The sequence below is a fragment of the Gouania willdenowi genome, chromosome 7 (assembly GCF_900634775.1).
Source record: "Gouania willdenowi chromosome 7, fGouWil2.1, whole genome shotgun sequence".
Lineage (NCBI taxonomy): Eukaryota > Metazoa > Chordata > Actinopteri > Blenniiformes > Gobiesocidae > Gouania > Gouania willdenowi.
The window spans coordinates 38077871-38105793 of NC_041050.1; the positions used below are offsets into that span (position 1 = coordinate 38077871).

A 27923-nucleotide genomic window follows, 5' to 3' on the forward strand; every position below is an offset into this window, starting at 1 on the left:
TACGTTACGTGACGTTGACGTCTCCACAGATGACGGTGGCAGACGGCGCAGGTCAGGGAACTGCGGTGAAAACATTGTTTTTTTCTGTCTCTCTGCTCTCTAAACTTCACCCAACAATGAGGAGAGGATCCGGACCGGGTCTTCCGTAGAAACTGGACCGTTTACACCGACTGAGGACCGGGTCCAGGCCACTTCTGGTGCTTGTTCTGCGGCCCTGTTGCTAGCTAAGAGGGGAACTCCTCCTCGGGTTAGCTCTATACACCACCGGGAACTGGAGTGACGTCCTCCGCAGAGGAACGGGTTTTTATTCCGTAATTTTAGCTGTACTTTAGCTACTTTATATTCAAGTGACACGGAACTACAGGAGCTGGTTGTGGTTGGTCGCAGAGCCTGGCCCTCCCCGTGTTTACACGGTAAAGCCAGGATGTGAGCACTAGGTCTGGGCACATTACCACCTGGGATCCTTCCGCCTGTCTGAAGCTACTCAACAACTCAGGTTATTATCACATACTTCTGAGGTCATCTGGTGGAGTTTGTCCCTCACTCTGTGTTACTGTAGTTTACTCATGTCAAACTCAAGGCCCGGGGGCCAAATCCGGCCCTTTAGACCAGAGGTCACCAACACTGTGACCGCGGACCCCAGATTGCCCGCCTGGACCATGTAAGGGGCCCAAAGAAAAAACAGATGTAGTTAAATACTGCTGCACCTGAGTTTTAGTATTAAATTAACACCTTTAAATGTTTATTTTCATTGAAACATTGTTAGAAATGTTTTTATGTCCTGCAGATTTGGTGTATGGTCAGTGTTATATATATATATATATATATATATATATATATATATATATATATATTTTCATTTCAAGGTAGGGCTGCACAATTAATCAAATTTTAATCTGTTGCCTCGATTAAATTAACCTGATCCTCGGCAATATTTACATTGAAATACGAGCTCTGCACTCTGTAATAGTGTATTCATTGAGTTAGCCTTGGGTACATTTTAAATTATTCGTTTATTTTTTAATTATAAATATTATTTAAAGTGTAATTTTGCACTGTAATATGTTATAATAGTGATTACAAAATTGATCAAAAACAATCAGGATTATCATTTTAGTCATAATTGTGCAGCCCTAATGCAAGGTGGATTTTTGTAAAATACGACATAATTTTCACATTTTACAAATGTTACATGTTATACGATTGGTTAAAAGTTGTTTGTTAGTATCTATTAAAACAGGAAGATGATCATTTTCAATGAAATGGTTAATGAAAATGATACATTTGCATAAATTCTGAGAAATAAAGTATTTCATGTTGAAACCTCAGCATTTCCTGCCATTGTTAAGTTGCTGCTAGCCTCCCTTATTATCTTAGCCTCTAATTAAAGTGAACCCGTGAACAATTAGAATTTAAAAAGTGCTTTTCAAACTAGTAGCCCTTTGAATTATTCAGTACCTATATGAAGTAGCTCACAGTTTCACAAAGGTGACCATCCAATTTGTCCCATAGGACAAAGTTAATAAAATACAGAGAAAACATGAATCATTGTGTAAATGAAACTCAACAATATTTGCAGGTGTTCACAGTTTTCCTGGTGCTTTTATCGCATGATTGCAGTCATTTATAATGTGAAATTGTTGCAACTTCCTTAAATTTTCCTCTAATTATTACATTATATCTCCCTTAGGGTTAGAGATAAGTATGATATGTCACATGTTGGTATGATATGTCTCTTATTGCTTAGGTGTGGTCAGTTTCTTACATATTTAATATTTTATGTATATGTAGAAGAGCAAACTATGGCACAATAATGTTGAAATTACTTGTTTTTTCAGCATAAAATCTGTGGACCACTTGAAATCAAACTGCTTCATTTTTGGCCCCTGAACTAAAATGAATTTGAAACCACTGCTGTAGTCCAATAGTTGGTTATATCCAGATTAGGGCTGGGCGATATGGACCTAAACTCATAACTCAGTATTTTTTTTTTTTTCAAAATGGTGATATTGATATACGATATAAATCGTGATAATTTTAATTCAATTCCTGATCAGAAAGACAATTCTAGGTAGGGATGTCCTGATAGAACTTTTTCACTTCCGATACGATACCGATATTGCATCTTTGAGTATTGGCCAATATCGGTCCAATACAATATCAGCACGAATTATACATACTTTTATGACTTATTTTGTATTGTGGAATGTTAGTAAAGGTTTGATCAAGTGATGTCACTTAAACAGAACAATAGTCAGCAACATTAGGGATGATACAAACTGACCCATATATTATTAACCAATTGGTTACATACATTTTAACCTTCAACATAATATATACAGTATTTTACAATTGAATAAATATAATGTATATCGGAGATTTTACATGCAGTCCGATAAAATCTGATATTCGTTTTCTGGCTGACATCGGACCGATATCCGATATTCTGGGACTGGGTTATATAAATTTGCTGATGGAAAATGCCACACAGTCTCATTTATTAACAAACAGCTGCACAGTATGTGCAACTTTAGTCTTGTTCTTCTATAATGCAGTGGTTCTTAAACTTTTTTTGGCTCATATACAGTATCCCCTTTCTCTACGTTTTGAATCTAAAGAATCTCACTTTGTAAATAAGTGAATGAAACTGTATTTAGTTTCTCCTGAATGCATTTATTTTTATAGTTTTGATCATTTCTGGTCATCTCCCTCCTGATGTGGGACCGAGGCTCACTCTTATATTTTTAGTCCATGTTCTAATCAAGATTAATTCTATCATCATTTAGTTGTTGTTTGTCTGTTTTTCTTTTTTTTTCTTTTTTTTAAGTATATTTTTCTCGTATTTTTTGTGTTTTTGTTGTTATTTAAATTATTCTCTGTGTGTGTTTGTGGTGTCATTTTGTGTATTCTGTTGTTGTTTGTTTGTTCTTTATATTATGAATTATTACATATCATCTTATATTGTGTGTTTTTGTTGTCTTATCTATTCTATTGTTGTTAGTCTGTTTTTTGTTATTTTTATTATTCACTATTATATTATCCTTTTTTGTTTTTGTGAGTTGCTGGTAATATTTAGTATGATTATAATTTTTAACTAAAAATAAACATTATGAATTCATATTTTTAATGCTTTGTAATGCCATCGTGTACCCCCATTTGAGAAACAATGCTCTAAAGGACAGTACGTGTGAGTGAGTTATGTAGTGTGGCTTCTTTAGGGGAAGGTCTGGGTTAGAACGCACTCAATGATCATCTGACTGGGCTTTTTTTGCTAAAACAAGTGTTTTAAAACTAAATAATTTATGAAAAATGTGTATATTGATAATGTAATTTTCTATATCGCCAAAGTAGAAAACTTAAAAAAATATATTGTAAATCTCAATGAATAATCTGTGACTGTTTTTGTGTTCAGGTTCACAACAGGACTCATGGATCAGGAGGCGTTCTTCACCCTGGCCTAATTAGTCTCTAACATCTGCTCACATCTGCCAACCAATCAGCTGAAGTGTGAGGACCAGGACCCCCCCCCACCATGAATCGCTACCTGCCAGTAGCCCGCCAGCACTTCCTGTCGGCTCTGGCCAGCACCAGTGTGGTGGTGAAAACCATCAGTGTTGTGGTGGTCCTGCTTTACCTGCTGTCCTGGGCCATTAACACTCCGTACGTGCTGGGGGTCACCCCTGGGTACCTGTTTCCACCCAACTTCTGGGTGTGGACCCTGGTGACCCATGGGGTGGTGGAGCAGCACGTGTGGGGCGTGGCGGCCAGTGTGGGGACAGTGATGGCGTGCGGGCGCCTGCTGGAGCCTCTGTGGGGTGCCCTGGAGCTGCTGATATTCTTTACGGTGGTGAATGTGTCTGCGGGGCTGTTTGCAGGCCTGTCCTACCTCTTCACCTACATGGCCACCTTTGACCTGGACTATCTGTTTGCTGTGCAAGTTAACGGAGTGGCCGGGTTCCTGGGAGGGGTGCTGGTGGCCCTGAAGCAGACCATGGGGGACACCACTGTCCTCAGAGTGCCACAGGTTAGTTACACACACTAGAATTAATTATTTATTTATTTTTGCAGTTACTTTAGGAACATCAGCAACCAGGAACATTTAAAAAAAACATATTTTTTTACTTGTGACCAATTTTTTGTAAATAATTCAAACAAAAATGCAGGATTTTGGACAAATTCAGTGTTCTTTTAACAATTTGAGATGAAAAATGGCTTCCCTGTGATAGAAGCCAAAATGTGAGCCCTGCTAATATTGTGGAGTTTCATCGAATCTGTGTAACAGTTTGGAGATATCTAGCTGAGATATTTATAACTGAATTTTATTAGTTTAATTTGAACAAAAACTCGTGGTTTTTCTGACTTTTCTTACTTTCTGCTGCATGCCGAATTGGATTTTCAAAAAGGCCAGATTTGGCCCCCGGGCCTTGAGTTTGACATGTGAGCTTTAAATGTTCACATTTTGGTAGAGTTTATTATTTATCCTTTATTGAAAAGCCAGTGGAGGGATTTTTTTTAAATCACTAAATAAACTATTTCTTCTTTTCTTCTGTCCAGGTGAGACTTAAAGCGGCCCCTGCTCTGGTGCTGCTCCTGCTGGCCCTGCTGCGTCTGTCCGGGCTCCTGGACTCCTCCGCCCCTCTGGCTGCCTACAGCTATGGGGCCCTCTCTGGATGGGTCTATCTACGCTTCTACCAGAGGCACAGCCGGGGCCGCGGGGACATGTCCGACCACTTTGCCTTTGCCAGTTTCTTCCCTGAGGCGCTGCAGCCCGCCGTGGGTCTGCTAGCGGGTCTGATCCACTCCGTCCTGGTGAAGATCAAAGTGTGCAGGAAGATGGTGAAGAGGTACGATGTCGGAGCTCCTTCCTCCATTACCATCAGCCTGCCAGGAACTGACCCCCAGGATGCAGAGAGGAGAAGGTGAGACACTGTTACGACCCTGCTGTTGGCCCAGCTCCTGTGTAACGTTGGAATTTAACCGTGAAAACACAAGCTGTAGTCTAACCAATAGCTGTTCTACAACATTCACATGTCTTACATTAACTGACATATGGTTGTATTTGAAATGTGAGATGAAATGTACACACTGTCAGAGATGTTACACACACATAATGTTCCTTTTGTTTGCTTAGTTTCCATTCCATCTCCGCTTTAAACGGCTTATTTCACACGTGAACAAACATCTGCTGTCAGGCTTTTAGCGCTTGTTCTGCATCTCTTTGTCTGACACCTTCACTTCTTCACTGTCACAAAGGTCCAAATGTTGAACATGTTGGTTGTGTGTCAGATGTTCAGCATGTGAAACAGGTTATTCAGGCCTATTGCAAAGCATTGGTAGGATGGCTTTTTTATTGTTTTATTTATATTTAATTTTCTATTGCCCAATTGATTGTTGTTCAGTGCTTTAAACTTAAGAAATGCTTAGAAATGCCACACATTGGTGGTGTGTAGCTCAGTGGGTTGAGCGCCCGCCCCATGTACAGAGGCTATAGTTCCTCACCTGCAGCGGGTCCAGGTTCGATTCCCGGCCTGGGACCCCTTCCTGCGTGTCATTCCCTGCTCTCTCTAACCCCCCTCCTGTCAACAACTGTCATATAAAGGCCACTAGAGCCCAAAAAATCCTTTTTTAAAAAAAAAAAAAAAAAAAAAAAGAAATGCCACACATTGATTCCAATAGTAATTGGTTTCTGTCAGTTTGATTAGTCACTTTCTCACTGTGCACATCTCAGAAGTATTTTTAATACTTTGGTTTGTAGACAGAGGATATTTTTGGACCCCTAACTGTGTCTCAAACATTGGTTCCTTAAGGCTTAATCTACAAATTCAAAACAATGGCCCTCATTTATCAACCGTTGTGTGAAAACTGGTGCTAATCTGAGTTCACCCTGTGTCATACGACAGGACCAACGTGAGACTTATGAAACATTCATATCTGACTAATCCCAGCATACAAATGATTGCAGCTGAATGCGATCGTCATTAACATGTTACGCCCTTAAATATTCCAGGTTCGGAGGCCCCGCCCACTGAGGTCAAACAAACACTGGCAAAGAAATAAACGTTTCAGCGACGAAAACTTCACTAGGGATGTAACGATTCACTCAACTCCCGATACGATTCGATTCACGATACTGGGTTTGCGATACGATTCTCTCACGATTTATTTTACAAAATGGGACTGTAGACAAATGATGACTGAAAAATATTCCTTTATTTTTTTCGGGAAAAAACTAGAAAATATTATGATATTTTTCTTTTATTTTTCATTGCCAAAAGAATCCCTTGATAAACTATTCAAAGCAATGCAATTTAACTAAAAATAAATCTTGAATGAAATAAATAAAGGAATAATACAAATGAAGAAGAAGCCTATTAATTTGAATTCTGGTTCTATAGTAAACAATGCAAAACTGCATAATAATTCTTTTTCTTTTTAAAAGTGCAACTGAAAATGTATTTTGTGCCTTAACAATTCATTGCACTGTATTTACAGCAGATATTTGTTTTGACCAGCAGAGGGCACTGGTAACTCAGTGGTCAGAAAAACGTGACTTTTACAGATATTCACGTAATATTACAGATATTCTTTTGGTGCTGAAGGGGTAAGGAATCATTTATGAACATGTTTAAGAGTAGAAGGCGGCCAGAAAAATAGTAGGAGATTCCGCCCGGTGCCTATGCTTCTGGACAAGAGAAGGATATATATATATAGCGCCATCTGCTGTTTAAAAAAGGTACTGCAATTTTCAGAGTACCGATATGAACCGTGATACCTGTTAATCAATTTTTTAACTGCCTTACGATTAATTGTTACATCACTAATCCTCACAGCTGAGGTGAAGAAAAACAAAGATGTGAAAACTGGAATTAAAAGAGCTCATTTAAACGCTCTGTGGAAGAGAATAACGGAGGAAGTGAACGGCGTTTCTGTGTTGGAGCGGACTCGGGCTGCGATCTGAATTAAATGATCAGTAAATTACTTAACCAATGCCTGATGATGGTTCAAAGGTATAGTAGTGGCTATCCGTACGGTTGCCATATCAGTATACCAACATTCTATCTGTACGCAGCGCTCCTATTCGGCCAGTTTAGGTCAGTCATTGGTCAGTTTTTGGTCACATGACTAAGACTAAACCTTACCCTAACCCTAAAAATTGTTGCGATATTAGGTTATAACCTAAACCTAAAACGCTAAGTATGTGTACTTCAGTAACCGTACCAGTAGCACCGCGGGTTGTCCGTACGGCAACCGTACAAATAGACACTTTCTAAAGGTATTGTGGTGTTTAACTTCTGGGTGGATCATCAAGACTATTGGTCCTCCTAATTGTCAGTCATGTTTACGTAAGGCCGTCGTACGTGCTCGTGCCCAATACGCACCAGGTCCTTTGAAAATTGATTTTTACTTATTGGTGGTGAATCTGACATAGTGGGAAAAGTGCAAATCTGCTTTTGGTAAGTAAGCTTGTAGAGCCAATGTCCACATCGACATGTACACAGAGCTGTGCACGAGGAAGACTGGGCTCGTGCACGCTCTTCGTACACATAGGCGTGATTCCTTTCTAAACATTGTCCACAATACTTTGAAATGAAATGTTACTCATCCACAGCCTAAATGCGTTAATCCCTGCTTTTTGATCAAGACACTCCTTTACATTTTAGTGAAAAAAAAAGTATATGAGTCAGGGTTGCGAGTCCTCTCTCTCTCCCCCAGTGTGTGCTGCACAGTGATCAAACTGATCATATCAGGGCAGAGAACCTGGAGAGACACAGAAATATGTTGTTTATTGGCCTCAGTCGTCCACACATTGGAAGCAATAAAATACACATTAAAATAAATGAAGGAATTCCTTTAAAAAGACTCAGTGGAGGCTGAGCTGGTTCTGGTTCAGCCTTAGATCCTCACACAGCGCTGTTAATGAGACATCGCTACTTTAAAGTTAGCACTATTTTTAAATTGCTGAAGGTCATGATAAATGTAGTTAGAGATACTCATGCTTGGAAAATGTCCTCTACAAATACCAGTAAATACTCAGACACTGTGTAGACAAAAATATCATTTTATTCCAAACTTTTACTTTTATACAGACTAATTTGAAGACGTGCTTTTCAAATTTAAATGAGGTATTTTGTGGGACCTTCAGTAATATTAGGGCTGTTGTTTTTAATATGCCGGTGTATTTGATTACACAACTTTCGGAATGCTGCGCAGCGTTTCAGACCGGCCTCTTTTCAACGTTGCACTTCTAAATATGAAGGTAAACAGTAGCGCTCTGGTGTTAGTTATGGTGTAAATCATACGTGTAAATGGATCAGAAAGACACAATTAAAAGCTCTGAAACTGCTTGTGAACATGTGTCTGCGTGCGCATGCCTCTGCTACAGGAGAGCAACACTCACGGACACGGAGGCACGGTTAGCTTAGCATGTCGGCAGTAATACACAAAAAAAGAGAGCAAAGGATCACAATTTGTAATTCCTATAACACAGAAATAAGTTGTGGTGGAGCTGCAAACAAAACACTACCTTATTCACCATAAGAAACCACCACACAACTGAGTATGCAACGTTTAAAGGTAGAAATCAAGCTAATGCTAAAGCTAAGCTAGCATTGCAAAGAGCCATTGGGCTGCTGTAGCAAGCTTGTATTACTACTAGTGTGGAATTATTCTACAATAATGATCATCATGACAGTAAAATAGATCATCCTAAGTCAATCTACTGCAGTACTTCCTCTCTCAACCAGTAGAAAATGCTGTGAACACCTGATTATACATGAAAAAAATACCGTCATATACCATGAAATCGTTAAAATTTTGAAAAATATTGTGATATGCATTTTTGGTCATACTGCCATGTTAGAATCACAGCGTAGGACAGTGCTTCCCAACCTTTCTTATCTTGTGTACCCCTTGAGCCTTTTTGTCATACCGTGAGTACCCCCTCCCTCATACGTGTTATTGATTCTCCAAAAGTACAACATAACACAACTGAATATTCAACGCAAGTAATTTTATTTCATCTTCATAACTTTAACAATTCGTATTCAGGCATTATCTTCTTATTTAACTCAAATTAAACATAAAATGATGTTGCCTTCAAGGCAATAAAAATGATAAATATAATAAATATTATAGTAAATGTTTTTATTATTAATATTGTATAATCAATACTAATATATTATGATTATATTGTTATTAAAGAAAAATAATTGTTGAAATTAGAAAAAAATAAGAAGTAATCAAAATAAGTAATATAAATAAATAAACACAAAACAAATAATTAACCCGCCTGTGTTATATATAGTGTTTATGACATTTACTACAAAAGGAGCTTCTTTATAATAATATGTCCCCTTTAAACAGTCATAGCGCACACGTAATATTTTATTGACGGATTTATGAAATGAGAATATTTTTTATTATCTTGGAAATAAATTCTTCATTTTTCCACGTACCCCCTGTAATGTGTTCACGTACCCCTGGTTGGGAAACACTGGCGTAAGGGATCAAAATCACAGCGTGGGGGGTGTTTGCATCTGTACGTGCACCTGGATTATGTACATGTTTGTGTTGGTGCTTCCAGATTAATGTTATTACTAATATCAGTTTATGTTGGGACTATCAGAGCCTTGTTGAGTCGTATTACTTCTCTTTCTCGCTCACAGACAACTGGCCCTGAAGGCTCTCAATGAGCGTCTGAAGAAAGTGGAGGACCAATCAGCTTGGCCCAGCATGGACGATGAGGAAGACGATGATGAGGATGAAGTCAGGACTGACCTGCAGCCGCTCCTCTCAGCTGGTCGGGAGCCCACCTCCTCTACACCTAGAATAGGCGGAGGATCCGTCCCTGCTTCCTCCTCGTCAGCGTCACTAAGTGGTGGAGCTGCGTCATCGGGCCCCGTGCAGCACTCAGAGTCCAGCATCATCAGCTTTGAGGACGCGCCCTCCAGATCATAGCGGACGCTAACGTTTACACACGGTTGGGTGTCACGGGCAAGTATACGGCTGTGACCAGTTTATGAGTATCTTCAGTCATACTTTAAGCAGTACCAGCACACAGCAGGTGAGTTTCCACATGCTTCGTCACGGAGACGCAGAAAATGACTGGACAGATCAGACCTGTTGGTTATTAACGCTCCGTGGATCCTCTTTTATTCTTCTCTTCCCTCCTAGAGACGAACTTCTCTGCTCACAGCTTTTCTTTGTCTGTCTTTCCAAAAAATAAAGAACCTAAATGGATCACAATATTCTTTTAGAGTCTGTGTCAGAGCAGCCTTATTAGCGTACTTCTTTTCTAGGAGCTTGACAGAGTGACTGGGTGACAGGGCGAGTGCACGTGACCGAGTCTGTGATGTAACCAGAGGAGTGATGGAGGGACTTTGCACCAGCAGACGCAGCTTATTTTTGTCGTGCTACGAAACTTTAAGATTAACTACAAGACATAGTTTAGTGTGAGAGGAAAGTGTCTTCACTCTGGTGTCCATGTGGCTGCACTGAGTCCCAATCAGAAAATACATCATCTACAGAAGTTCAACAGTCTCTGTCCATATACCGGTACATAATTTATTAGTGATGCACTGAAATTCCAACCACCAAAAATCCTGGGCTGAAAAAAGCCAAACAAAACAGGATGTTGTAAATACGCAAACAGCGCGCTCGCTTGTCTGGAAACGGGCCGACTTGTGCACAGACTCACGGAGCAGATGTATTGAGCTGAACACTAAAGCGTCTGCTGAGCAGAGTAGACGGAGTACGTAACGGCGGGCATACACTGTACGATTTTTCACTCCTGCGTCTATTTTTGGGATTGAACCGAGTCTCAGCTTAGTCGTGTGTCGTACATCGTGGAGTAGGGCTGCACGATTATTGCCAAAATGTGATAATCATGATCATTCTTTATTAATATTGTAATCACGATTAAAACCACAATTATTAAATCTGAATTACTTTTGCATTACTTTGAGAAAAAAAATAATATATGAACAGTTTATGGTGCAAAATGAAGCTTAAAATAAAAAACGATTCCAAAAAACACAGAAATTGACCCAATAATGTAAAATGTACCAAGGTTTAACTGAATAGATACACTATTACAGAGAAACGTGTGGTGTATGGACGTACGGTGTGAGCAGTCAAGAGTGTCGCTCCGTACAGCGTGAGAACATGAACCGTGAGCTGTGAATATTCTGACTCGCACAATTTGAGCTTGAGTTGAGGACAACGATTGAAAAAATGTCACAGTGTCTGCTCGCCTGAAGTGTGATTATGTTTCTGTGTCACTTAGACTCTGTAGTTACTGTACGTGTAACCAGCCCTCTGTCAACACCGACCACCATATCTTTAATTCATTTATTCTTTGAAGTATTAATATTAATTCAAACAAATGTAATGTTTTCATTTTAATGAGGTTAGTACCAGGGGTGGACTGGGACAAAAATTCAGCCCTGGCAGACACCACGTAGAAGCCATTATTAAGTCATTAATGCTCAACACGAGGCTTTTTGTGTCTTCATTTTTATTTATTTCTTCAGGAAACCCATTTTACAACTTCCTTTGTCCCATTTTTGCCAATAAATATCCCTTTTTCCCCTACATTTTGCCTCTTTTTGTTCCACATTTTTTGCACTTTTTCACTATTGTTTGCCACATTTGACCCATTTAATCTACCCTTTGCCTTTACATACCACTTTTTGCCCTATTTTGGCCACTCTTGACCGCTTTTTGCCAATTCTGATCACTTTTCACTCTTTTCTTGCCAGTTTTGGACCGTTTTTTTTTTTTCCCCCCTTATTCATTTTTTGTCACTACTCATCATGTCTACCTCCACTCGATCATAACAAACGGGACCGGCCCACTTTGCATCGAGGCCAGTCCACCCCTGGTTAGTACACATTCAAAGTCATAAATGCAATGTGAGTAAAAATTACCTAATTTATTTCCGTGTGTGGTTTTCTCATTTTGGGTTTTGGCCAATAATTTTGCTTTCGGTGCATCCCTATAATCTACTGTTAATCTGGAAAGATTTCTTTGAATGTTACCCACATTCAGTGTTCAGAATGAAACTAAAGCTATGATTAAGAAAGTCTCAAAGTTGACCAATCACGTGTTTGATTCTGATTTTACCAGCTATATTTATTGCTTTGAAAATGTAGTATAAAAATTCATCCATCTTGTCAATAATGCTTTACTTTGGGAACGTCTTTATGACAAAAACATAAATTTCATGTTGTAGTCATATTTAAAGCTTAGTGAAAAGGCTGAAGTTGTAATTAAATTATTCATACAAGCCTCATTAAAATGTGTTAAAAACTTACAGAAACATTTTTGACAGATTGTAAAACAGCCCATTATTAAAGGTACATTCACATGGTTGCATCTCATCTGTTGAAAAATCTAAAGTAAAAAGCCATATTATTAGTGATCATCCACTGTGTATTTATTTTTTTTTGATAGACAGGTTTTTATAGTGTACCATCATTCATCTTGGATTAAACATCTGTTCCTAAATGATCATTTTTACCTTTTTCACCGTTTCTATGACTTTCTACTAGCGTTGGTTCAGCATAACTCCTAGTACCTGTACTCCTAGTACCTGTACTCCTAGTACCTGTACTCCTAGTACCTGTACTCCTAGTACCTGAACTCCCAGTACCTGTACTCCTAGTACCTGTACTCCCAGTATCTGTACTACGAAGCTGGATTTCCTCTTATTGCGCTAACTTCCTGGATTTATTCGATGTGTTCTGTACTACGATGCTGGCTAACGTCTTACCTGGGCTAAATCTCCATGGTAACTTAGGCTGAACACTGAACTCCAAAACACACAAAACGGAACAGAAAAATGCACTAAACAACTGCAAAAATACACAAAATGACGACAAAACCTTGCAGAGTTACTCCAAAAACTCATAAGATAACAACAAAAATACAGGAATTGACAGAAAAATATATAAAACCACAACAAAAACAAACTGAATGACTCCAAAAAATGCAATAAAACAACAATAAGAAATCACAACATTAATCCAAAAACAAGTATGCACAAAATGAGAACATAAATAAATTAAAAAAAACACTAAGGGCACTCTGAAACTGGATTTCCTCTTATCTCGCTAACTTCTAGGTTTTATTTGATGTGTGCTGTACTACGACGCTGGCGTCTTAACGGGCTAAATCACCATGGTAACTTAGGCTGAACACCGAGCTCCAAAACACACAAAAACAACAGAAGAATACACAAAACAACTGCAAAAATACACAAAATAACTGCAAAAATACACAAAATAACAACAAAATGACACAAAAATACTTCAAAAACACATGACGACAACAAATCTACACAAATGTATAAAACCACACCAAAAACAAACTGAATGACTCAAAAAAAAATGCAAAAAAAAACCAAACTGACACAAAACAATAAGAAATCACAAAATGAATCGAAAAACTCTAAAACAAATGCACACAAAGTGAGAAAAAAACCTAAACTTTTACACATTAACAGTGTCGTATGCTTCCTGTCTGTGTTCTTTTCTTCCTGCTTTTTCTGTAGAAACAGTTTTGTTTTTCGTCTGAATAATGGATTTTTATTTCTTCATATTTTTAAAGAATTATTTTTCAATTGTGACACAAGTTGCTCTACGCCATATATGTCAAACTCAAGGCCCGGGGACCAAATTTGGCCCTTTAGACCATCTGATTTGGCCCGCAGCAGAAAGTTAAAAAGACAGAAAAACATGAAAATTGTTGTCTAAATTACCAAGTAATGTAGATATTAGATTTTTCATATATATAAATACACAAATTTGATAAAACTACGCATAATTTTAAATCTCAAATTGTTTGAAGAACTGAATTTTCCTGAAATTATTTGTCAATTTCCCAAAATTGAATTGAAAAAAATTGGTAACGAGGCACCTTACTGTACAGACTTTATGTATCATTTTATACATCATGTAAAGTAAAAACTTGGGGACGTTAATGTTGAAATTGCTTATTTTCCAGCCTGAAATCTGCTGCCCACTTAAAATCAAACTACTTTGTATTTGGCCCCTGAAATAAAATGAGTTTGAAACCCCTGTTTTACACAGATTGTCCATGATTGTGATTGGTCGGATGCTGCAAGCTCCGCCCCTGTTACAGAAGCGCGCACTGAAATCACCTATTTATATCCTGCTTCATAGTACAGGGGCTTTCTGACAGAGAATGTTTGGCTAGGTGAAGCTAACGGACATATACAGTACGTATCCAGTTTCATAGTACAGGCCCTTAATGTAGTTTCCTTTGTTTACTCCTGCACTATAAGCATCACACATGTGGAAAACAATGCTAGAGATTAGGCAGGAAAGACAGATCTGGTCATCTGCAGGTGCTGAACACAATTCTGACATCATTTTTGACTTCGTCTTTATGACATTTTCACACAAAGGAAAAACTCTGTCAAATGTCCTTTGATGACAGAAAATTGCTGTAAAACCAAAACCATCAGAATGAAATGCTTTTTTAAGTCTTTTTCTGCATTGATACATTGTTGTTGTTTAATGTTTGACTTATTTATTAGATTCAATGATTAATGAGTCACTCACAAAGCCTTTCGTTCCCTTTGTTTTCTCATAACCTTTCACTGCAGGTGTCACTTTAAGGTCGACTTTGGTGTAAAGATACTTTCCATGCACTCTTTACTTTGATTTATTAACGTTTTTTTTTTTTTTTGCCAAACAAAGAAATAACTTCTAAAGATGTCCATGTTTAGGACGTATTGATGAGCTACTTTGCTCTGTGCCATTATTGATGAACACTGACTACTTTAGGTTCAGCAGATCCTGTTCACTCTGACAGTTTGCTTTCTTTGTTCAGTGGTTTTCAGTTTGTTCCTTTCTGTATGAAATAATAATAATAAAAAAAAGATTTTAAAAAGTCTGGTATTGCATGTTTTTGTAGATCTAAACTCTAGGGTTGGAACACAAACTATAAATACTAAGCTTTGTAAAGAGGAGAAATATTTATATTTTGCTGAGCTGTAGATAAATTAAATCTCTAATCCTTAGAGATGTTAGTTCTAGATATTTTTAATTTTAAATAAAGTCAGACACATTTATTAAACAGCTGCACAATATGTGCCACTTTTGGTTTTTTCTCCTCTAAAGCAGTGTTTCTCAACCTGGGGTACGTGGAAAAATGAAGAATTTATTTCCAAAATATTCTCAGTCATTTCACAAGTCCGTCAATAAAACGTTACATGTGACTTGTTTTTAAAATGTAAAGGAGACGTATTCAAAAAAGCTCCTTTTAAAACTTATTCATAACACAGACAGGTTAATTATTTGTTTTGTATTTATTTATATTACTTATTTTCATTTTTAGTTTCAACTTTATTTTTTTTCTTTCATAACAATATAATCATAATATATTAGTATTAATAATACAAACATTTCCTATAATATTATTTCTTATATTTATAATTTCTATTGCCTTGAAGGCAACATGTTTTTATGTATAATTTGAGTTAAATAAGTCTGAATATTAATTGTTCATTTTAAGAAGATGAAATAAAATGACCTGTGTTGACTATTCAGCTGTGTTATGTTCTACTTTTGGAGAATCATGAACACGTATGAGTGAGGGGGTTCTCATGGTATGACAAAAAGGGGTACACAAGACAAGAAAGGTTGGGAAGCACTGCTCTAAGGGACAGCACGTGTGAGTGAGTTCTGTAGTGTGGCTTGTTTAGATGAAGGTCTGGATTAGAACACTGTTTATGCTGTTCTGAGAAGTAGCAAAAGCTATAGAATGAGTATTTTAATACAAAATAAGGCATAAAATATATATATATATATAAATATAAATAGAAAACCTGATACATCTTGAATCTCGATATATCGCCCAGCCCTATTTCATGTCCAGATATCTAACCTGAATGTTGTATATACACCTTGGTAAAGTCTAATATCGCAGTGTACAGGTGACAAAGTTAAAACTAGAGCCCGTAACTACATGAGATTAAACTGTGGCTACAGATTTACATTGTTTTCAAACTTTTTTTTAGGTGTTTCCCACTTTCAACGTAGGGTAACTTTTAAGCCCCACCTGCATTCATTACCCCCCAAATCATCCTGACAAAAAAACACATTTTCAAATGTATTGAACTGACAGGGAACAAGTAATGTCATATTTCATAATAAGTCAAAAACTAAATTAAATTAATCACATATTGTAAAAGTGCAGCGGTTCCAAAAATACGAGAAATAAAGAAAAATTGTTTGAAATCTGTGACAGAAAAAGCTTCAGAAAAAGCTTTATAAAACACAAAAATACAATACATTTGTTAAGTTAATGTTACATTTTAGTTCCTACAGTTACATTTTACTTCTTCCTACCCCTTTTCAGGCATGCTAATAATCAGATATGAAATATGTATGTTGATAAGTATGTGTAGGTCTAATTAAACATAGGTTACATATTTTTTCATACGATATAATTTATTTTATTTATTAACATCAAATAGTGTATATATTTTTGAATGTATGAAGGTATAGGAATATTTGATAGGTATGTGATTGCACAAAATAAATAATAATAATAATAATAATAATAATAATAATAATAATAATAATAATAAAGAAAGGCATTTAAGAAGATTGGCATAAAATTATAATTTCATCCTGTTTTGTCACTCCCCACCTGTCATACCTTCATTCCCCACCAGGAGGCCGCGCCCCACACTTTGAGAAGTAATGTTGAATTGAAGCGGGACCCTGTGATACTCCTAATGTCCACCAGATGTCGCAGTAAGACCAGACTTTATTATTAACAGAGACCTGCGATGATTTTAAGTTATTACAGAAATATTCAAACAGACTTAAGGGTCCTTTAGTATTTAAATAGTAATTTAATAGTATTTAAATAGTAATTAAATAGTATTTAAATAGTAATTAAATAGTATTTAAATAGTAATTAAATAGTATTTAAATAGTAATTAAATAGTATTTAAATAGTCATTGAATATTATTTAAATAATAATTAAATAGTATTTAAATAGTCATTGAATAGTATTTAAATAGTAATTAAATAGTATTTAAATAGTAATTGAATAGTATTTAAATAGTAATTAAATAGTATTTAAATAGTAATTAAATAGTATTTAAATAGTCATTGAATATTATTTAAATAGTAATTAAATAGTATTTAAATAGTCATTGAATAGTATTTAAATAGTAATTAAATAGTATTTAAATAGTAATTAAATAGTATTTAAATAGTCATTGAATATTATTTAAATAGTAATTAAATAGTATTTAAATAGTCATTGAATAGTATTTAAATAGTAATTGAATAGTATTTAAATAGTAATTAAATAGTATTTAAATAGTCATTGAATAGTATTTAAATAGTAATTGAATAGTATTTAAATAGTAATTAAATAGTATTTAAATAGTCATTGAATAGTATTTAAATAGTAATTGAATAGTATTTAAATAGTAATTAAATAGTATTTAAATAGTAATTGAATAGTATTTAAATAGTAATTAAATAGTATTTAAATAGTCATTGAATAGTATTTAAATAGTAATTGAATAGTATTTAAATAGTAATTAAATAGTATTTAAATAGTCATTGAATAGTATTTAAATAGTAATTGAATAGTATTTAAATAGTAATTAAATAGTATTTAAATAGTAATTAAATAGTATTTAAATAGTCATTGAATATTATTTAAATAGTAATTAAATAGTATTTAAATAGTCATTGAATAGTATTTAAATAGTAATTGAATAGTATTTAAATAGTAATTAAATAGTATTTAAATAGTAATTAAATAGTATTTAAATAGTCATTGAATAGTATTTAAATAGTAATTGAATAGTATTTAAATAGTAATTAAATAGTATTTATATAGTAATTAAATAGTATTTAAAGGGAAACTTATTGTTATTATTTCAGTCACAATGAACAGATAAATCCGTCTGTTAATATGTGTCTGTATATATGAGTTGTCTGTTATTTAACAATGAACACGTTAAGCTGAGTAATGACGCGCACCACGCGCACCGTGCTCGCGCAGGCGTGGCTCTCCGTGCTCGTGCCCGCTCCCCCTCCCCCTCAGAAAGAAGCGCAGGTCCCGGCGATGCGCGCTCCCGTCAACTGATTCATTGTCAGGTTGAAACCAGAGGAAGCGGTGAGCCACTTTAACCGGAGAAAACACCTGAAAAACACCCGTTTGGTGCTTTTAATTCAAGGTAAACTACTTTTCTGTTCTCTTTACGGTCTGGTCGCGCTGCTTTGCTGCTGTTGTACCAGGTTTTCAGACCGAGAGAAGTGTTTTTCTTCCAAAGTTTCGAGGCCGGGCTAGCAGAGTTAGCTTAGTGCTGTCTGTCCTCCGTCTGTCCTGTAGATGTAGAACAGACGGAGAACAGGTAAACCTCCCCAGGGGTCCTGGAAGTGGACTATGTTGGTTAGACCTGTTGGTAAAGTGTGTCAAAGCTAACTCTAGTACATACTACCTGGTCTGGATTGGTGAGCTGGAACCAAACAATGAGGCGATTTTCCTGGACCTGTAGGATCAGGATCAGGTTTGTCTGTAGGATCAGATCTGACTGTAGGATCAGGATCAGGTTTGTCTGTAGGATCAGATCTGACTGTAGGATCAGGATCAGGTTTGTCTGTAGGATCAGATCTGTCTGTAGGATCAGATCTGTCTGTAGGATCAGATCTGACTGTAGGATCAGGATCAGATCTGACTGTAGGATCAGGATCAGGTCTGTCTGTAGGATCAGGATCAGGTCTGTCTGTAGGATCAGGATCAGGTTTGTCTGTAGGATCAGATCTGTCTGTAGGATCAGATCTGACTGTAGGATCAGGATCAGGTCTGTCTGTAGGATCAGGATCAGGTCTGTCTGTAGGATCAGGATCAGGTCTGTCTGTAGGATCAGGATCAGGTCTGTCTGTAGGATCAGGATCAGGTCTGTCTGTAGGATCAGGATCAGGTCTGTCTGTAGGATCAGGTCTGACTGTAGGATCAGGATCAGGTCTGTAGGATCAGGATCAGGTTTGTCTGTAGGATCAGGATCAGATCTGTCTGTAGGATCAGGATCAGGTTTGTCTGTTGGATCAGGTCTGTTTGTAGGATCAGGATCAGATCTGTCTGTAGGATCAGGTCTGTAACACAGCTGTTAGTCAGTCTAACATCAGCTTCAGTATCTTCAGGTTTTATTTCCATATCTTCATCCTGACTCAGCTTCATCACTAACAGGTCTGCTGTGTTGTGGGATTTAATTGTGGATGTGGACCACCCACACCCACCCAGTTCTACACCCACCCAGTTCTCCCACTGCGGACACACTGTCCATCTGTTGTGATGACTCCATGTTCCCACCCAGTGATTTAAAACAACATTGTGAGCCTCACACTGGAGGGGACACACACACACACACACACACACACACACACACACACACACACACACACACACACACACACACACACACACACACACACACACACACACACACACACACACACCAAAACTCATATCTCAATATGTTTTCTCAAAATGGCGATATTTTATTTATTTATATATTTGTCATAAAGAACGATGCACAGACTAGTTTCCATTTCTCGTCCCTGGCAGGTTGATGTTTTTCAAGGCAGAAAGTACATTTAAAAACAACAGAATCTCGATATATCGCCCAGCTCTACTACTCCCTAGTCTATGAAAAAGCTTTTAAAAACAGACGATGATGTAAACAAGCTATTTAATCTCACTGTTTTTAGCATTGTTGTGTGTTTGTTGTTTACTTTCTTACTTATTAGGTGATAAATAACAATATAACATCATTTCAAACAACAGTTTTCTCTTGTATTAAATATATTTATTTAATTTATTGCAAGTTATTTCTAATTTTTAATGTTATTTTTTATCATCTAAAATTTGCTCTACTGTTATCAACCAAATATGTATTTATTCATTTTATTAGTGTGTTTTTTTTTTTTTTTTTTAAATGATGCATCTTCTTATTACATTCTTTCAATTAAATATGTCACAACCTGGAGGATTAGCATATTTTAAATGTATGTAAAAAAGTGAAATTCTTTTCTTCATAATGATTAAACTCCTGCTGTTTATCAGGATAACGTTACGTATTCCTCTGCAGTGACTCCAGGTGTGCGTGCGTGTCCTTTCATTGCAGCCTTTTCATTCTGTCGGCGTTAAAGCGGTTATTAACTACAACCACAAAAATGTGGACGACCATTCTCTGATTTATGTTCAAGTTAAATGAACTGCACTAGTTAACGGGTTTGTTTAGTGAAATGTTCACATATTGGCCACGGTTACATGATGTTTTTTCATTTGGAATGAGTTATTCTGGATTAAATCCTTCTGAATTAAAGTGTACTGCTTCGTGTTTACCTGGAAACTAACTACAAATTAAGATTTACATGGAAATTTTATTTAATTCCGCTTTCAGTGTAGGGGTTGGGAAGGGTTCTGATTGGACAGGAGGAGAACGTGTATCACATCTATCAGGAAAAAAAAAACACATTGATTGATCACTATTAATTTTCAGCTAAAACATAGAAGACCACACATGAGAAGTGTTTTCACCTTTATTTTGAAGCAGCAGCTCGACAATAACGCAGAGTTTCAGTTTGCTCTGAGTAGCAGAAGAGAGATGGGAATGAATCACCAGTAAATAAATCCTGGTAAACCTCCAGAAAACAATAACCAGGAATAAATATTTGCTTTCTGGTAAAGATAGTAGCTCTAACAACAACAGGTACAATGATCAACTTGGTGATATTACAGCCTGTGAATGTAGTAGAAGGTTTTAGTATCACCGTACGATAAAGCCAGATATGTTTACCGATGTCTGTGTGGGTAATAAGTCCGTGTGAATGTCCGCATGTTTATGTTTCAGTTCATCCACTCTTTCCATATATCCATGTCTTTTAAGATAAATAGTTTTGCTTCCAGTTCGGGCGGCCATCTTGGATTGTGTCGTCACCAGCGCGTCATCATGGCAATTCGTACATGCGCAGGATGACTGGAATTATTTTAAAGCAGAATTAAGTGTTTACATGATAAAGGAATTATTCATTTGGAATTGAAATCGGAATAAACCAGCCATCTAATTCTGATTTAAGATGAATTCAGAATTAAATTTGCGTTAGGAATGAAGTGTTTACAAGGTCAGTTTAAAGATAATTTAACTTTTATTCTGAATTAAAGAGGAATTAATGCTCCCAGTGTGTATTACACTGTAATAGAACAAAGACAATGGGTTTAACTTACAATATGGAGAAAAGAACAAGAGTTGCTAGAATTGAGTTATTGGATTCAATGGTTTCAGTTCAGGGGAAATTACCAGCTGTGTGGTGAAATATAATTCAATAATATAATTATTGAATTATATTTCAATAATTGTGAATTGAAATATTTTACTATATCTTCACTAGGGATCTAATGATTCGTTTTTGCAATGACTCGATTCAAATCACGATTTGTTGTTGCTTTTTTGATTCATGGAAGATATTGGTTTATTTAGAACCATTCAGTGACTTTAAAGCCAAAATAAGACAGTACAGATGAGGTTTCATAGATTCCTAATGTATCTTTTAAGGCACAAGTGTCAAACTCAAGACCCGGGGGCCAAATCTGGCCGTTTAGAGTATCAAATTTGGCCCGCTTGCATTTTGTAACTGACCAACTAATTCAGTTGTAGATTCTCAGCCTCTCTAAAAATAAATCAATTAAAATCCACAACATTAGCAGATCTCCGTTTTCCAGTTCTTATATCACATGATGGAAGTCATTTTTAATCTCAAATTGTTGAAGAACTCTTAAGTTTTCCTAAAATCTGGCAAATTTTCCTCAAATTCTTCAACGAAATTTAAGTAAAGTTTCTGCAGGGACTGATATACTCACATACTTTATCATGTATATATCAGTTATATGTGGGAGAGCAATATAAATGCTCTTTTTTCCACCTAAAATCTGTGGCCCACTTAGGGTCAAACTGGTCCTTATTTGGCCCCTGAAGTAAAATAAGTTTGACACCCCTGATAAAAGTTCAACCAACACTTCAGTGTAAATTAACTGGATGTTAACTGTTCTCTCATTTTCAATAAAAACACATTTTTAGGTTTGTTTTTTCAACATTAAAATAATACAATATTAATATCAAAAGATTAAGTGCAACCAACATATTTTAATGTTAAATGAGCAGCGATTAAACCTGATACTTTTCTTTTTAACATGATGGTTATCATGAGCTTCTGTAGAGCTAACGCTAACAAGCTAACGCTGTATGTGCTGCTGCTGCTGCTGCAGTGAACGCTGGTAAAAGTTCTGTAATAACAGTTGTAAAGTCATCTCATTAAAAACAACACGATATTCAAAAGCTTGTTTTTGTAAAAGTTTCCTGTAATTTCAACGTCAACGTAACCACACCTCCTATCAGCTGTTAGTCCAACCAATCAGATAAAACTGAAAGGAATAGTTTTTAACACACCTAAAACGTTTCTATATGCACTTTGGGCATCTTGCTGCTGTATATGGATGTTTTGTTGCAGCTGTTTGAAAGAGGGTATGAAACACATTTTTTGAAGTTCACTTGCAAGACTGAGCAAGAATAATAATAACAGCCCTGGCCCTGCACTGTGTGCACACATGAGAGCAGTGTTTGGATCTGTTATGCTTTAAAATGTTCCATTATTCACAATGTGTGTAAAATGACTTTCCCTGGATAGATTCACATACACAGAGGCACAGAGACCTGATATTACAGTATATATATATATATATATGCTAAGCTTGTTGGTGATGTCTACTTGACTGCAGAGCATGATATAATAATAATAATATTGCAGTATTTAGTGTGCCTAATATTTGAACAACTGTTGAAATGAATACAATAAAAATGACTATATCCAAGTTTTTAATAAAACGCCTTAAGTCTTACCTCTACGTTTACAGCCGTTGTGAGTCTATTTACAGATAGTTACAGTAAATATGTATCTCTCTGTGTGTGTGTAAACATCAGTGTGGAGTTATTAATAATCGGCCTTTATTGTCATATATATGTGCAGGTACATACACAACATTAGTTCTCAAACTGTTTTAAGTCTTTCTCACTTTGAACAAAGGTGAATTTTAAATCCCACCCACTCCCATTGCTCCTCACACATTCCTGACAAATGTTACATTTTCAAATGTAATGAACTAATGGGGAACAAGTAACAACATATTTCATAACCAATCAACATATTTCCAATCTGTGTCAAAAAGCTACAGAAAACAAAAAAGGAAAGTGTTTTTCAGAAAAGTTTTATTGCCAAGTAGAGTTTTTAACAATACAATGAATGTGACTTGGTGGATGAAAAAAAAAAAAAAAAAAACAGAATCAGTAAGAAAATAATAATAATATAGAGAATGGCTATGAATATGAACTGTGCATTGTTATGACTTGCTCAACATCCCACAGTGATGGTCGAGGTTGGATTTGAACTGGCTACCCCTTGATTACAAACCTGCCTCCTTAACCATTAGGCCACACCGCCATATGGTGGCCCAACGGTTATATTAGTGGTAGATTTATAAGACCTTGAGCCGCACGTATAAAGACTTATGTAGAAAATTACAAAAGTGCTTTTTCTGTTTTCGGACGAAAATTTTTGGTGGCCGGAATTTCGTTGCATCTTTAACTTATTCCTCAATTACCATCTCACCCCACACAAAAAAGCCAGTTGGTCGCAATGACCCATCCATGAAGAACTTAGCTAGCCAGCAGCTAATGATGTGTCAGAAAGCAAAATAATTGAGCTAAATTTAATTGGTTTATTAGATAGAGACAATGCAAGTTACCATAGTTCAATTGTTACCATATTTACCATAGTTTCATATTTACCATAGTTTTTTCCTAGTTCTACACGGTGCTCCCCAAAGGGAAGTCAGTGTAGGACCTGCCTTTTTCCCCCTCGCCTTTCCTCCTGTTTTCCCACTTTTCATCTAAACATAATGGCGCCGCAGTTTTGATTCTGATTGTGCCCTAGTTACCTTAGTTACCGTAGTTCCATAGTTACCATAGTTACCATAGTTCAATAGTTTCATAGTTACTAGTTACCGCAGTTCCGTAGTTTTTATAGTTACATAGTTACCATTGTTCTGTGGTTTTCATAGTTATCATAGTTCTGTAGTTTTCATAGTTCTGTAGTTTTCATAGTTCTGTAGTTTTCATAGTTTCGTAGTTACCATAGTTCTGTAGTTTCGTAGCTACCATAGTTCTGTAGTTTCGTAGCTACCATAGTTCTGTAGTTTCGTAGTTACCATAGTTCTGTAGTTTTGTAGTTACCATAGTTCCAGTCCAATCTTCATATTTGCATCTATTTCTCATGCTGCCCTTTGTACATTATATTTTTGTTTTGTCTATTTTTGCCATTGTGACTCTGCGGTTTGCAAATATTTCCTTTATCGCCACCTCTGCTGCGTGTTAAGTAGATTTCATTATTTTGCAGATGGAAACCATTGTGTTATTTGTTTAAAGGAGAACACATGTACCAGTTTTTCCTCAATGGTCAAATAATTCTAGCATTGACCTCCTGACGTCCCAGCTCCAGGCTAGCGCTGACCCCCTTTTTTCCTTTCTTTTTCCTGGTGATAAAAGAATAGTGTCTGGACACTGCTGTCCTACTTTACGTGTTTAAAGGACCCTTGCATTATCTCACATTGCTTTATTCCATTTACAGCAGAACTGAATAAGGAACGACACAAGAAAATAAATAATTTATTGAGAATGAGAGTGAGAAGGCTATTGTTACCCTTTCAGGTGTAAACGCAGCAAGTTGACAGGCAATAATGGAGATATAATGACCAATAGTACAAGGTTTTAAAACCACTTCTAAGCAGACAATCCAAGCATCGTTAATTTAATTCTTAGATTATGCAGATACCCTTTTTTTGAGACATTAAGCTGTTAGCAAGTAGCTTCATTCATTCAGTGGTACATCATCAGGGTTTGGGTCAATTACATTTTTCAGTTACAAATACATCTTCAATTATCCATGTTCAATTACGATTACATTTACCAGCATTTTTTCCAATTACAATTAAAATTCCAATTATTCTTTTCCCCTGAAAGTTGCTTACAATTACTTAAGTTCAATTACTACAACTACTGAGCCTTTATTAAATACACCCATAAAACTTAATTTTCCTCTTGTGTTAACATTTTGTTTCCATTTCTAATGATAATGGGTCAGTTTTGACATGGTATGCCTTGATTTAAATCAGCTGTAAAATACAGTAAATCATATTTTCTATCACATAATTTGTTTCTTGTCCATTGGTTACCTTGTTCGACTTCCTAATCAATGAAAGTAATGTTATTAATATTTTTGGTGTGGGCGTCTGAGCTTTTTTCTCTCTGCATACCCCTAGATTTATATATATATATATATATATATATATATATATATATATATATATATTTAAATAGTAAAATGATCCTCAAGAGAACTAACAGGTAGTCGGTAAACTTCATATGAAACATATTTTAATAATTATTAACTACATATGTGTAACTATCGGATATCGATCTGATATCAGCCAGAAAACGAATATCTGATTTTATTGGACTGCATCTAAAATCTTCGATATAAGCGCTCAGATAAGTTTTTGTTGTTTTTGTCCCCGCCCTTAGTTGTTCCCACCATATACTGACAGTAAAAAATAACTGAAGTAAACTTGAATTGTTGACTATTGTTCTCTGTTTGAGTAACATCACTTGATCAAGCCTTTTCTAACATTCCACACCACAACATAAGTCATAAAAGTATGTATGATTTGTGCCGATATCGTATCGACATCAGTATCGGCCAATACTCGAGGCTGCAATATTGGCATCGTATCGGAAGTGACAAAGTTGTATCGGGACATCCCTCTGAGAAACACATAGAACTGTAACATGGTTCCCCAGTTTTGTGTTTAATTAAATTGTAATCAACATTTTTTATAGAATTTTCAAGCCAATTACAATTTAAAAGTCAATTATCTGAACTCAGTTGAAAATAAATTATGATTACAACAGCAACAGTTTTTTCAGTTACGATTATAAATATAATTATGTCATAATTGACTTATTTTATCATCTTATTGAATGTATGGCATAATTATTTTTTCTTCCATCTGAAATGACTAACACTGCTGCTTAGGTCATGGAGGAAGGAAGTAGAGGTTCATGGTCCTGCTACTGTCCTTGTCTCTAGGCTGTAGGTAGTGGTACAGAGTCAGTGCATGTGGTGTCTCGCACTGAAAGCCCTGGAAAATGGCGTGTGTGTGAGATCTGAGATGAATAACGTATTTGTTCCATATATTCAGTCCACACACCCAACAACTCAAGCTTTCTGAGCACATTTCCTGTTAATGTATGGAAGGAAATTGCTACATTGTGTTTGAACTACAAGGTGGTGGTTGTTGTTGGTAAATGAAGGAAATGCACTTTATTTGGGTTTTTGACGCCATGCCATATTACATAATTATTTAATGTAATTTTCTACAAGTAGAAGTGATTCAAGCAGCTCTATAAATATGGTCCAACAATGCTTCATTCTCATGGAATGGGTACATTTCACATTTGAACCGATACTCGGCACCTGTGAATCGGTATCGGTACTCAACGGTACTAATTTTCGGTACTTTTGTGTGATAATAAATTGTAAATATTAAAATCTCAAAATGTTCCAATTTACCACATTTATTTGTCATATTAATAACAAATAACGTTAACAAATATATCAACCTAACATCTGTTTGTTTTGTAGCAACATTTGTTTCATAAATTTCATTACGAAAGATTTTCTATATCTCTATGAATATTTATCGTATCATATTTAAGGTCAAGACCTCCTCAGAAAAGTGAACAAAGTGAGACCTCAACGTTCTCAGCACGACAAATTTTTTCTCCAACTTTGTCACAAATTGAGATACAGTGCTCAGACTGGTACCATTTTCTTTCATTGTGTGACCTTGACCTTCACTCAAGGTCATATTTAAGGTCAAGGTCAGTCTTCTGTTTTTCAAAGAGTTTCATATCATATTCTTGTGACTGTAACTGCAATTTGTATTGTATTGTATGCACTGTATGTATTGTGAAGCACTTTGTGACTTCTGTCTGTAAAAGGTGCTATATAAATAAATATTACTTACTTACTTACTCTTCTCTGATGGCGACAGGAACTTCCTGTTACAATGTGCACGTGGTGATATCATAGGCAACACTATTTTTTTTTACTGACATATGTATGTTTACCTTTGAGCCAGGATGGTTTTATCTAATAATCTGCCTCTGGGTTTGTAGTTTCTGCCTCTTTATCCATTGTTTTTGTTCTGTCTCCTTGTTTCCCACCAAAGATGGCTGCCCTACGTAAAAAGCTGGTGATTGTGGGAGACGGAGCTTGTGGAAAGACGTGTCTTCTGATCGTCTTCAGTAAGGACCAGTTTCCTGAGGTCTACGTCCCCACCGTGTTTGAGAACTACGTGGCAGACATCGAGGTCGACAGTAAACAGGTGAGACGCTGATTTACTCACATTTCCACATAGTAACGCTGGAGTGACACCCAAACAAAATTTAGAACCAGGGTTGGGGTCAATTACATTTTTCAATGACAATTACATTTTCAATTGTCCATGTTCAATTACAACTCATTTATCAATACAGTGGCCGGCATTTACGACAATTACATTCTCAAATGCTAAAATTCAAATTAAATGAATCACAATTGCTGAGGCTTTAATAAATAAGCCCATAAAACGTATCCTTTCTCTTGTGTTAGCTTTCTGTTTGCATCTCTTATGACGACGGGTGTCTTAAATCAGCCGTAAAATACACTAATAAATATTATCTATCATCTCATGTGTTTTTCATCTCTTG

The 27923-nt window shown here is 36.1% G+C and overlaps 3 protein-coding genes across 4 annotated transcripts in view; 2 read left to right on the forward strand and 1 right to left on the reverse strand.

The window, feature by feature from the left end:
• tmem115 (transmembrane protein 115) lies at nucleotides 1-12873 on the forward strand. Of its 2 annotated transcripts, none has more exons than XM_028452188.1 (4): nucleotides 1-496; nucleotides 3413-4024; nucleotides 4555-4919; nucleotides 9666-12873. In XM_028452188.1, the coding sequence occupies exons 2-4, from the start codon at nucleotides 3533-3535 to the stop codon at nucleotides 9955-9957; spliced, it is 1149 nt and encodes a 382-aa protein (XP_028307989.1). In that variant the 5' UTR covers nucleotides 1-496; nucleotides 3413-3532; the 3' UTR covers nucleotides 9958-12873. The 2 variants fall into 2 exon arrangements, with proteins under 2 accessions (XP_028307989.1, XP_028307990.1); XM_028452189.1 differs by having other exon boundaries at nucleotides 1-300.
• Nucleotides 6596-19338, reverse strand: LOC114466622 (uncharacterized). Its single transcript, XM_028452210.1, has 3 exons — nucleotides 19149-19338; nucleotides 18501-19002; nucleotides 6596-7758 (listed from the first exon to the last, which is right to left on the reverse strand). Exons 1-3 carry the CDS (start codon nucleotides 19238-19240, stop codon nucleotides 7651-7653), a joined length of 702 nt encoding a protein of 233 aa, XP_028308011.1. The 5' UTR covers nucleotides 19241-19338; the 3' UTR covers nucleotides 6596-7650.
• Nucleotides 18101-27923, forward strand: part of rhoab (ras homolog gene family, member Ab) — an 18944-nt gene continuing 9121 nt past the window's right edge. The window contains exons 1-2 of the mRNA XM_028452212.1: nucleotides 18101-18236; nucleotides 27404-27559. Coding sequence (XP_028308013.1) covers nucleotides 27404-27559 — 156 coding nt within the window. The 5' untranslated portion in view covers nucleotides 18101-18236. The remainder of the gene's footprint in view (nucleotides 18237-27403; nucleotides 27560-27923) is intronic.